The sequence below is a fragment of the Eutrema salsugineum genome, unplaced genomic scaffold, assembly GCF_000478725.1.
Source record: "Eutrema salsugineum unplaced genomic scaffold, Eutsalg1_0 scaffold_5, whole genome shotgun sequence".
NCBI lineage: Eukaryota > Viridiplantae > Streptophyta > Magnoliopsida > Brassicales > Brassicaceae > Eutrema > Eutrema salsugineum.
Genome location: NW_006256612.1, coordinates 6,859,518 through 6,872,263, shown reverse-complemented (window position 1 = coordinate 6,872,263; position 12,746 = coordinate 6,859,518). Strand labels below are relative to the sequence as shown.

The following is a 12,746-nucleotide window of genomic DNA, read 5'->3' as shown; positions in this document are numbered from 1 at the left end:
CAACATTTTTCAACGATTTTAAACAACCAACTTACATGAGTGGTTCAAGTTTAACGTCTTCGATGGATACAGTGAAGTAATACCAACAAGAAATTTTTAGGAAACAAAAATTACCATAAGAAAATATTTGTTACTAATTTTTTGATAAAACATAGCAAAAAGGACAAAAGTAGGTATTGAAACCCATTAATTAGATTTATTATACGTTTCTTCTGTATACACTCAGCAACAGGTAATATTTTACTGTGAAATGAATGTGACTTATATGGGAATATTTGTTTATACAAATAGTATTACCTTTATACGGTAAAACTAAAAATATAACAGGATTTACGGTTTAAATATTGTTGAATAGTAACAGTTTGTTGACAACAAGAAATACGAATTGTAACAGTGTTGTTGATTTTAACGATATACAATGTGGTTTGAATTGATGCTCTAGTTTAAGTATCCTTCCAACTTAATTAACCGAGTGATTAAGAAGGACCATCTCTAATATCAAATTTGTTAATTTTTTCTTTTCCTTTTCCTGTCCTATCTAGCCAAAAAGGCTGTGATGCTGGCTTGCATCAGTGTACAACTTTTCAGGAATATTCTACCGATTATTCATAAGAAAACGGTCCACATGAGATATTATTGTTGATTGAGTGTTAAAAAATCAAAAACACAACGATGAGGGATAATAGAACACAATCAGACGGTCATCATTATGTTGGGCTCAGATTCTTATAAACAAGTGAATTTTCCAAATCTTTCGTTGGTATTCTAAAGTAATTGGTAAATTAACAATGGATTTGTAACAAAGAGTTTTAAAAACAATGTCTAAGAAATACTTTACCGTCTTTGATTATTTTAGATTGAAACATCGGAGAACGAGATATTTGCAGTTTTCGAAATATTACTTTCACTTCACGAGATGAAGACGTATTACATTATAATTAAATTTTTTCACTAAAATATCAGTATTCCTATTACGAAAATGACTGGAACTGGGACCCATGGTCTTAGAGTTAGAGGGTCACACAACAAAAATTATCATATGCTTACGATTCTCACACAACGAAGATTATGACCCTTATAACTGGAAGCCCAACAATTGAATCAAAACAGCCCAAAACAGTAAACCTCCAAGCGCAGTGATACAAGATTCAAGAGCTGCATGTGTAAAATGGAAGTGTTTTACTGTAAAACACATAAAACCCTCTAGTAAAACTATCTTAAGAAAATATTAAAGAATGGCCTATTACACCGGGTTCAGTGGTTGATCGGCCAAATTAATGCTTCACACACCAAAAAATCTTATAATCCTTTCATCAGTTTACATACTGATTTGATCGTCGAAATGTCTTTTACAGAAACATCATCGGATGTTCTAGTTTGTCATGATTGTTTGTCATTTCATACGTGATAACTTATGTCTCAGATGTCAACTCTCTCTAGAAAGATCTTCCAACAATCCCGAATCCGACAGATAGGAAAAATAACCGGAGATTAACCAAAAATAAACATTTTTAATATTAGTTTTTTAAGTTAACTTAGCATAATTTTTAATAGTAATATTATTTTAATAATATTGTAGAAATGTAGTGAATATTATTCGTGCAAGGTGGATGTCATTATCTAGTAGATAAAGGGTTTCTTTCCCCAATACTTCACGTGTATGATACAATACACATTCTTTTTTTTTTTTGTGCAACACTACACACATTTCTTTTTCTCAAAAAAATCACTTTACACATTTCTATCATTATATATATATATATATATATATATATATATATTTGGATGAGTATCATTATATTTTAACGTACAAATCCAGTCATAGTGGAAGACACAACTACGTGATTCGTTATAAAAGTTTCAACACTTCATTCATCAATGTCTTTTGTAATAACTTCCACCAAACACAAATCACAAAACTACCAGACCACATGGTCTTGATTATTTTTTTAAGAAAAATTCAGTGTATATACATAAGTTCGTGTGAAGCAGTGAAGGCCCTCATGACTCATTTCCAATAACATAGTCAACAATCAAAAATGAAAAATCTCATTAATTTGTTTGGATTCGGACTATATGAATGGTCTAGTTGATGAAGGAATACGAACATGTAAATTGTAATGTGAACTCTGATAAGACCGAGTGTGGTAGGTTTATGACTAGTCCTAGCTAGCTCCATTATCAGAAAACACATTCAAGAATATAAATACTAAATAAGAGAGATTAACCAATGGTCACGACAAAGACTGTCAATAATTAAGTAGTTAAACAGATGAGACCCTTAACTTCCAAACCTTAACAGAAAGATCAAGACTTCCACTATAAACCATACAAGAATAACCAGAATTAGAATCAGAAGCAGAAACCGAGACGGCCAAACACTTAACAGGCTTGGTGTGTCCTTCCAAAACCGCCAAACAAGAATATCCATCTTTTTCCATTAATCCTCTCTTCCAAACCCTCAAGCTCTTATCTGCTGATCCACTCAAAACCAAATCAGACGCAACCGCTAAACACAGAATCGCCTTCGTGTGTCCCCTTAAAGCTCCAACCACAGACATATGTACTTCCTCATCACCTCCGTTGCTTACTCTCTCCCAAACAAGAATCGATCTATCGCACGCTCCTGAGTAAAGAACCTTCCCGTCTTCACTAACCGCTAACGCGTTCACCGCGGAGAGATGCTTCGTAAGAGTAGCGACCAGAGAGTACTGTCTCATGTCGTCCTTTTTGTTCCACACTTTGATCTTCTTATCTGCCGAACCAGTGTAGACAAACCCGTCTCGAGACACCACGATAGCGTTTATCGCGTCGTCGTGAGCTTTTTCGGTAGACTCTAAGCATTTGAAATCGGACGTTCTCCATATCTTGAAACTCCGGTCCCACGAAGCAGAGTAAAGCAGAGAGCCGTCTTGTGACACGGCCAGAGATGACACGGCGTCCACGTGATGAACCCACGTGCACTTCTTGTGCCGTCGGACTTCAACGTAGCTTTTCTGACTGAAGAGACTCGTAAAACGGTCGTTCACCGTCGGAAGAGTCGCCACGCATTTATACTTTTGATCTCTTCGGCTACTTTCGTCGACGATCTTCCATACACGAATCTTGTGATCCTGATGAGCGCTTATTAGCTTGTCTCCGAGAATCACCAAAGATTTAACCCCTCCGTTTCCGGCGCCAACTATGTTACCGGTGGAATATTCCGGCGGTTCACGAGGCCATACACGTATCTCGCTGTTGGAAGAGCCGGTGAAGAGCGATGTCTCGGAGAGAGCGAGAGAAGAGACGTATGAGGAGTGACCTTTGAGTGTAGCTAAGCACTGGTGATCAACGTTATAGCTCTGTGGTAGAGAAGACAGTGAAGGAATTGATGGGAGACTTGGCTGAGACAAGAGCGTCGATGACGTGGAGGCTTCTGATTGGATATCAGGATATTTCATTTGACATTCTGATCTTGTTTTATTGCAAGGCAATGGACAAGAACATGGGAGCAAACCCATTGTTATTGAGCTAGCTAGAGAGAGTTTTATGTTTTTGTTTTTGGTTGTTGTTGTCGGGAATGATCGTGAATATGCTTTGCTTTATACGACGGGTCGTATCCCGAGGTAGGGAAGATTTGGGGAGTTTATAATATATTGATGTTAACTATAAGCATTTAAATTTGGTGTTAATGGAGAATTATTCAGAAAGGTGAAAGTTAATTATAAGAAAAGGTTTAGGGTAGAGTAGGGTGGGGGTACTAATCGACCATGTGTCGTTAGTGTGATCGCGTGATGATGTGTTTGTATTAAATTAATATATCCTTTTGTTCCTAACTTCGATTTTTTGGATTATTGTATTTTTCTTATAATTTGTATTTTGTCATAAATAATTTGTAACATGCTTTGGCATTATATTATGGGGAATTATAAGAAGTAATCTATGCTTATAAGTTAGAAGTATTTTTCTCGAAAGTAAAGTGTCATATTAGAATATAGAGGAACAACCATTTATCATTCTTCGTTATCTCTTACAATATGAGTAGTTTTCAACTCTATTTTAATACGTAAGGCCACCTCCAACGGAGGTTCAAAAAGGTTTCATAAGTGGGCCCGTTTTGTGTGATCTTGTTTTTTAATTATTTTTGAAGCCCAAATCGAGTGAGATGGTATGAGTAGAATGAGTTTATTGAACCCGTCTCATTCGGATATGACTGGACAAATGGTGAAACCTCATTGGCTGTTGTGTGGAGAAGAAAGGGGTAAAGTGTTTCGTTTTTTCATTTGGAGTTGAAATTTTTTTTGAGTCGTCGAACACATATCTCCTCGTCTCCCAGAGCGATTCGACGCCGCCGGTGAAGCCAGCATTTTCTCCAACCTTTTCTTGCCGCCGAATAAGAAAGGTAAGTTCATCTGACTCCGTTTAGTTAATTTCTGGGTAATTGTCGAGTGGTTGCTCGCGTTCTTCTTGAAATTGCAATTAGGGTTTTAGGGGAAATTGGGGAAAAACCGATTTAGTGTTTTTGTTCGGTTTTATTGTAGGGATTTATCACCAATTTGATTTCTATTCGTGGGTATAGTGTTAATGTTGTTGTTCTTCGATTCGAAATTAGGGTTTCGTTGAATTTGGGGAAAAATCGATTTCTGGTTTTAAAATTTAGGGCTTTTTGATTTGATTGATATATATGAATGATTGAATATGGTGATGATTAATCGGTTATTTGTAGTTGTAAATCGATAAGTTTTGTTGAGTACGGATAAGGGCTTTGTCGTTTTAGGGGAACTCGGGGTTTTTCCTCTCGTTTTGATTGTGTTTTTACTCGAAATCTGTTTTGTGGTTTAGTGTTTACGCTTTATAGTAATGATCACTAAGCTTGATCACTAAGTGTGATCAATAAATCGTATTGTATTTGGGTTGATTCACCTATTCGTTTGTGAAAGCATATCTGTTTAAGTATTGTTTAGGGATAGTGTTTCGAAGATGCTTAAACCTGCCTTGATTACTATTGTTTAAGTATTGTTTTTTAGTGATAGTGAAAGCATATTGTTTTGTAAACAGGATGCCGATGAGCTGGAGCGAGCCATCCTCTGATGATGAACCGGAGCAAGACATGCGTTGGGCATACGCGGATGGCAACTACGGCATTCCCAAGAAATGCTTCTGTGGTAAACCGTTGAAGATTGAAGTGGCCAGAGGTGGGACTAGTGGGACTCCTGGACGCAAATATTACAGATGTCCTGAGTACGTTAACGAGGTAAGATGATGAGCGAGTTTATTTAGATATATTTATGCCCATGTTTTACAATTTCTGACCACCTCATCCGACAATGTGCAGGAGACATATGAGCATCTCTTTAAGTGGTGGGATGAGGCAGTCATCGAACAGATCTCCCGTTTGGAGATAAGACTTGAAGACCAAAGGGAGACCATGTTCGACATACTACCTCAACCCACCACTCGAGTAGCGAGGGAGGAGGTCAGTGTGCTTGAAGGGGAAGTGAGGGAGGAGATACGTGTGCTCGCTGAAGAAGTTGCTACTCTGAAGCAACAAATGGCACGTCAAGGTGAAAGCTATCTTATGCTTTGCTCTCTTTGTGTATTTGCTGCTCTGTGTTACCTGTTTAAGTAGTTTATGATGACCTGCTACGTGTTTTAGCGGTTTTTCCCTTAAGTTAAGACAATCAGTAGTTATGTAAGCGGCTTTACCTTTATGTTAAGACATTGTTAAGACATCTGTTTCATTAATGTGAAGAAGGTCATATCCGTTTATGGAATGACTACTTCAGTGAAGATGCTACATACCCGCCCAACTTATTCCGCCGCCGTTTCAGAATGAACAAGTCATTGTTCATGCGTATTGTGGGACAACTTTCCCAAGAAATGCCATTTTTTCAACAACGGAGAGATGCCACTGGAAGAGTTAGTCTATCGGGATTACAAAAATGTACAGCATCAATTCGTATGTTAGCATATGGTAGTGCTGCGGATGCAGTGGACGAATGCCTGCGCCTCGGTGAAAGTACAGCAATTTCATGCTTGGAACATTTCACGGAAGGAATCATATCATCTTTCGGGGATGAGTATTTAAGACGACCCACTAGAGAAGATCTTCAACGCTTGCTTAATGAAGGAGAGGATCGTGGATTCCCCGGGATGATTGGAAGCATCGATTGTATGCATTGGGAGTGGAAAAATTGTCCAACAGCCTGGAAAGGCCAATATACACGGGGTTCAGGAAAACCAACAATTGTCTTGGAGGCTGTAGCATCATACGATCTTTGGTTTTGGCATGCCTTTTTTGGACCTCCAGGTACTTTAAACGATATAAACGTTCTCGATCGCTCACCTGTTTTTGATGACGTATTACAAGGTCGAGCTCCAAAAGTCAGGTTCTCTGTCAACGGAAATCAGTACCGACTTGGATATTACCTCACCGACGGTATTTACCCAAATTGGGCAACGTTTATACAATCTATCCACCTTCCACAAAGTGAGAAAGAAAAGTTATTTGCTAGACGGCAAGAATCTGTTCGGAAAGATGTTGAAAGAGCTTTCGGAGTCTTGCAAGCAAGATTTGCTATTGTCAAAAACCCTGCTCTTATTTGGGATAAGGAAGAAATAGGCAAGATTATGAGAACGTGTATCATCTTACATAACATGATAGTAGAAGACGAAAGAGAATCCAACACCCAAAATGATCTATCAGAGTTTAAACAAGGAGAAGGAACGAGATCTTCACAAGTCGATATGACGTATTCGACCTATATGCCCACAAATATTGGCAATATGATCGGGATTCGCAATCAAGTTCGTGATAACGATATTCATCAGCAATTGAAAAATGATCTAGTTGAACATATATGGCATAAATTTGGTTAAGTGCTTCATGTATTGTATTTTGTTATTTCTTTTAAGATTTCATATTTCAGTATTTTTTAAATGTTTGTGTATTCTAATGTTTTCTAAGTGCTTCATGTATTGTATTTGTATTCTAATGTTGTTTTTATGTAATTTTAATTATGTAATGTTAATTTTGAAAAAATCGATTTTTTTTTTTATAAATTATATTACTATTATATTTAATTGATACTCAAATATAGGTTCATTGATGGAGGGCATTTTTAAGGTGGAGATGACTCCTTTTTCAATAAGCAATAAAACTAATAAACAATTGCTATGAACCCCAACCATGGATATCATGGTTGGAGATGCCCTAACGATGAGGGAGAGGACGTTGGAGTAGGGTTTTCACTACAAGAAAGATCGAGTTTTACGTCGGCAGATATCGGCGTAAAATCGACGTAAAAGAGCATTTACGTCGAATTAACGACGAATAAAAAATCGTCGTAAAACAATCGTCGTAAAACCAAAATCGTCGTAAAATCGTCGCAAAATTACCAACCCAGGAAAATCGTCGTAATATCGTCGGAAATAATTTGTCGTAAACTCGACGTAAATTTTCCAACGAAAGTACAACGAAATAAGTCCATCATAAGAACGACGTAAAATCGATGTAAAATTACATCGATTTAACAACGATTAGGAGACGAACAATTTCAATTAAGGGTAATTAATTTTTTAATCATCGGTGTTAATTCGTCTTAAAGTTTCGACGTAGATTCGACGTAAACATATTCGACGTAAATTCGTCGTAAAATGTTCGACGTTAGATCGACGTAAATTTACGACGAATTTACGTCGATTTATAAATTAATTATTTAATTCGATTTTAATTTAATTAATGAATTTTTAAAATAAATAAAAAATTAAATATAGAAAAAAACATTTTAAATTAAAATTTAAATTCGAAAATAATTTATATATAAAAAAAATTTAATACAAATTATTTTTTACAAAAAAACATAATCTACAATGTGATTTCGTAATCGTCGAGGTTGAGATCGACGTCACGAGGAGGCTCTCCGTCTTGGCCGCCCGTCGCTGATGGACCGTCGTTTTCCGTCTGCACTACCGGAGCCGAAGATTGACCCTGCGTCTGCTGGTCCGATGGTCCACCGGAAGTACCACCGGCCTCAAAGACGCATCGTGCTCGCTGTTGCCTCGCTCGGATTGCGGTGGCCAACTGCAGAACCGCTTCCGCAATGATGTCGAAGAGATCGTGAATCTCGCTGAGCTCCTGCTTCTGGGCCACTTGCTCATGTCTGAGAGTGGTGATCTCAGCATTGGCCGTAGCAAGCTCCTGGCGAAGATGACTCGGATCCTTCTGCGTGCGAAATCCGGAAGCCGAGGCGGCAGGACAGTCTCTAATAGAGCCCATCCCTAAGGTTCGGCCCTTCTTCTTCGGAGCAACCTATAAATGGAAATAAAAACGTTAATTATTTATTAAGTAATAAATATAATAAATTTTAAAAAATTTGAAATAGATCATACCTCCTCGAAAATTTTGTCTTGCTCAGCAACGGTCAACGGTACTTGGATAGTACCGTCAAGTGTGGCCTGGGTCTCCCGCTCGGCGATCCGCTGAATAGCGGCATTGTAGATTTCCTCTGACCGAGCGTCGACAAAGCTCCCGTTCCTCTTCCGGTGAGTGGTCTCGAAGAGCTTCGTCATTGGAGGAAGTTATCCTCCGTTCTCCTCGGCCTACCAATTAATAAACATTAGTCAAAAATATTTAATAAATTATAGCAATAATTAAAAATGAAATAATAATGAAATAATTTATATTTAATTACTTAAATAATTTATATTTACTAAATTATAGCAATAATTAAAAATGAAATAATAACGGTGTTGACTAGGCGTTTTTGCGCCTTCAGCCGGAAAGCTTCGCGGACCGTCTCGTTGATCCCGATGTCCCAGTTCCACCGTTGCTGCAAAAGAAAACAAAAAATTATATAAACAATATAAAAGTAAGATTAATTAAATTTAAAATAATTTGCAATGATATAAATAAGATTTAAAAAACATTACCGCGAAGCACTTGTACTAGGTGTCGAACGTCTCTTGCGACATCTTGCTCCAGTTGTAGTGCGGCTCAACAAAATGACTCTTAATTGTGTCGGAAACGCTCTGACCGACAAAATTATCTAAGTTAAACCTATGAAACAAAAAAAAAACATTACATTAATATTTAAGTAAATTAAAGTATTAATTTAAAAAAATATAAAAAATAAAAAATTTTACTTACCAATAAGAGTCTGGTTCCGCTTTTCCGGGAACCAGACGTCGTAAAGCCCCCCGTCCCGGTAGGACTAGTAAGTCCTCAACCGTAAATTGGGCATACGGATGAGGAGGGTGGGCTACCGGTTCGGCAGCCGGCTGTGGAGGTGGTGGTGGAGGTGGTGGTGGAGGTGGTGGTGGAGACTGCTCCGCAACGGTATTCGAAACCTGGGAGGCTCCGGAAGATGAAGGGACATCGGTCCCGGTGTTTCCCGAGGCAGACGCCTGGGAAGAGTGTCTGTCCGCATTAAAGTTGATGTAGTGCATCATCCGTCGAGTCATCGTCTGCAAAACCGGAAAATTTTTATTTTTGAAATTATAAATTAATTTTAAATTATGATCCTAAATCTAACAAACACCCTAAATCCTTAATCTAACAAATTACGATCCTAAATCTAACAAATTCCGAGCCTAAACTAATTTCCGACCTAAACCGTTTGTATTTCTAAACTAATTAAAAATAAAAATTAGATTTAAGTAAAAAAAAAATTACCTGATTTTTTGGGTTTGCAGGGAAGCAACGAAGTGAGGAGGAAACAGGGAGAGGAAGAAGTTGAATGAGCGACGAAATGAGGAAGGGGTGCTTCCATATATATAGAATTTTTATTCGTCGTAAATCCGACGTAAACATTACGACGAAATCGTCGTAAATCCGTCGTAAAGGTGCAACCGTACAACAAAGCGAATTAGACAAACACACGTGGCTGTATCTGGGCTTTGCGACGAATTTACGACGATCAGGGTTAGTCGTCGTAAAATCGTCGTAAAATTACGACGAATTTACGACAAATCCTTATAAATCATAAAAATTATAACGGCTATGTATTTACATATCGTCATAAAATCGTCGTAATATCGTCGTAATATTACGACGATTTTACGATGGTATGTACAAAAATGATGAATTACAAAAATTGAAACATCCATAAGCACATACAAGCATGTCTATATATGCTAAATGTGGTCTGTATAACTTTCTAACATGTTTACATAACATAATGAAGAATTTGGGTTTGATCTAAGATAAATCCTTACATCTTCTCTAAATGTATATTACACCTTTAATATTACTTGATAAGTCAAATTTTGAAATTTTTTTTTTTGTTTAGAAAGTTGTTTTACCTTATGAGATGGTAAGCCATATCATTCTCTTCATCTAAATCCCCCCTGAACCCCAGAAAAGATTGATTATAAGATTTAGGGGTTACATTTCATCGTAAACTCGATGGTATTTTACGACGAATTTACGACGAATGGGTGTGATTCGTCGTTAATTCGTCGTAACATAAACCACATATCTACAAGTTCTTTAATCTTATACTACAAAACCTTATATAATACATTAGTTTACTCAGGAAAATGCACCCAAAAACCATTCTGTGAGTTGGGAAAGCTAAACCCTATAGGGTTTAGGATTTACATTTTACGACAAATTTACGACGATTTCCAAATAACCGTCGTAAATTCGTCGTAATAGTCAACATATGTCCAAGTCAACACTTAAACAAATTTTCTTTTCATTAATTGTCTTTCATTTTTTAAACATTTAAATTTAAACAAATTTATCAAATTTGACAAATGTTACATTTAAACGTTCAAAGCATGCAATTATATAAATGCCAACATCATACTTAATTAGTCTTCAACATTTTCCTCGTTCTCCTCATCATCATCGTCATGATCATCACTGCTTGTTTGAAATTCGTCAGCACCTTCTTCTGTTTCGTCCCCATGTAGATCTTCAACTTGTCGATTACGTGGATCAATTAAAAGAACATTTTCTTCAACATCAGGTTCTGTAATGTCGACACAATCATCTTGTTGCATTGGCGGGAGATCTATTTGCGCTTCAAGCTCTACTCCAGTTAGGTACACTGGTGGAGGGAGACGAAATTGTTCTTTATAAACAAACGCCTATTTCTTCTATATTGATGGTTTGGTGGTAAAAACCGATGGTGGCAATCAAACCAACAGGTTTTCCTACCATGTTTAAGCTGAAATGCATCAGTCCTATGAAGACAATAAGGACATGATAACCTCTCATGCGTTGTCCAACCTGATAGCATTCCGTATGCCGGGAAATCGCTTATTGTCCACATAAGCACCGCTCGCATTGTAAAATTTTTACCACTCGAACAGTCATATGTTCGTACTCCAACATGCCACAACTGGTTTAACTCATGTATGAGTGGTTGCAAAAACACATCAAGGGCCCGCTTCGGGTGATTTGGACCAGGGACTAATATACTTAGAAACAAAAACTCTCTTTGCATGCACATATCTGCAGGAAGGTTATATGGCGTAAGAATCACAGGCCATAATGAATATTGCCTACCAGACATACCAAATGGACTAAACCCGTCAGTGCAAAGACCAAGATAAACATTTCGCTTAGACTTAGCAAAGTCTGGATGTACGGTGTTAAAATGTTTCCAAGATTTCCCGTCAGACGGGTGAGTCATTTTGCCATCTGTTTGTGAATGTTCTGCATGTCATCTCATCGACGCAGCTGTCCGTTCAGATTGATATAGTCTTTTTAACCTATCAGTGATAGGAAGATACCACATTCGTTGGTAAGGAATCTTCTTACGCCCAACAATTTGCGGTCTATATCTTGGCTTTTGGCAGAAACGACATTCTTCAAGCTTCTCATCATCTCTCAAAAAAAGCATACAATTATCAACACAAACATCAATCATCTCAGAAGGCAATCCAAGACTAAAAACCAGCTTCTGAATTTCATAATATGTTTCAGCAGCCAAATTATCATCTGGCAAATACTATTTAATAAGATCTGCCCAATCGTTCATGCAAACTTCAGATAGATTGTGATCAGTTTTTATTGTCATCATCCGAGCTGCCAATGATAATTTTGATAAACCTTCCCTACATCCCTCGTACAGAGGCTGTTTTGCTGCGTTTAACATATCATAAAAGCGTTTCGCATCTGCATTGGGCTCCTCAACAGTATCAGCATGTGTTTCATGAAATGCATCAGTAACCATTTCATGCATCCTATCATGATCTTCACCCTGAACTTGACTACTTTGATAATCATTTGATGCTTCAAAATCCACATGTTCTTGATGATTACTACTACTCTGTGCAACCATCTAACCACTACTTTGACCATATCCCTCTCCATGCTGATACCAAATAAAGTATTGGGGCATGAACCCTCTATTCAATAAATGCTGCCAGACAGTATCAATAGGAATATGTTTCCTATTTTTGCATTTCACACAAGGACAATACATTTTGCCGCTTTCAATTACAGTTTGCATAAGGCCGGCTTGGTACATGAATATTTCCAATCCGTTTTTTAAGTCTTCAGTCAACGACCCATCACCATTTTTGGGTGTATAAATCCATTTTCGTAGATCGTATATAGACATTTCAAAAACAAATATTTGACTTTTTGTTTTTGAAATTTGATATAAATTTCAACTACTAAAAATTTTACTTAAACATTCAAAGACTCAAAAAATTTGTGTCTTTATATGTTTTTTTGGGTTGATGGAATAATGAGAGAAGAAAGGGTATATATAAAATTTTTTGTTTGGTTACCAACATATTACCATTGCATA

At 37.1% G+C, this 12,746-nt stretch overlaps 2 protein-coding genes across 2 annotated transcripts; one reads left to right on the top strand and one right to left on the bottom strand.

Moving 5' to 3' along the window:
• Positions 1–2,264: 2,264 nt before the first annotated feature.
• Positions 2,265–3,666, bottom strand: LOC18992554 (protein JINGUBANG). The gene has a single exon (XM_006415963.2). The coding sequence runs from the start codon at positions 3,498–3,500 to the stop codon at positions 2,265–2,267; it is 1,236 nt and encodes a 411-aa protein (XP_006416026.1). The 5' UTR covers positions 3,501–3,666.
• A 1,372-nt stretch (positions 3,667–5,038) lies between these two features.
• On the top strand, positions 5,039–6,858 carry LOC112084010. Its single transcript, XM_024152255.1, has 3 exons — positions 5,039–5,233; positions 5,315–5,543; positions 5,732–6,858. Exons 1-3 carry the CDS (start codon positions 5,039–5,041, stop codon positions 6,856–6,858), a joined length of 1,551 nt encoding a protein of 516 aa, XP_024008023.1.
• Positions 6,859–12,746: the final 5,888 nt, after the last annotated feature.

What these genes read in the sequence shown, in the direction of transcription:
- LOC112084010 (XM_024152255.1), top strand. Translation starts at nt 5,039, where the DNA reads ATGCCGATGAGCTGGAGCGAGCCATCCTCTGATGATGAACCGGAGCAA. An exon ending in GTCCTGAGTACGTTAACGAG is followed by an intron (nt 5,234 to 5,314) that starts GTAAGATGATGA and finishes GACAATGTGCAG; the next exon opens with GAGACATATGAGCATCTCTT. An exon ending in GCAACAAATGGCACGTCAAG is followed by an intron (nt 5,544 to 5,731) that starts GTGAAAGCTATC and finishes ATTAATGTGAAG; the next exon opens with AAGGTCATATCCGTTTATGG.
- LOC18992554 (XM_006415963.2), bottom strand. Translation starts at nt 3,500, where the DNA reads ATGGGTTTGCTCCCATGTTCTTGTCCATTGCCTTGCAATAAAACAAGA.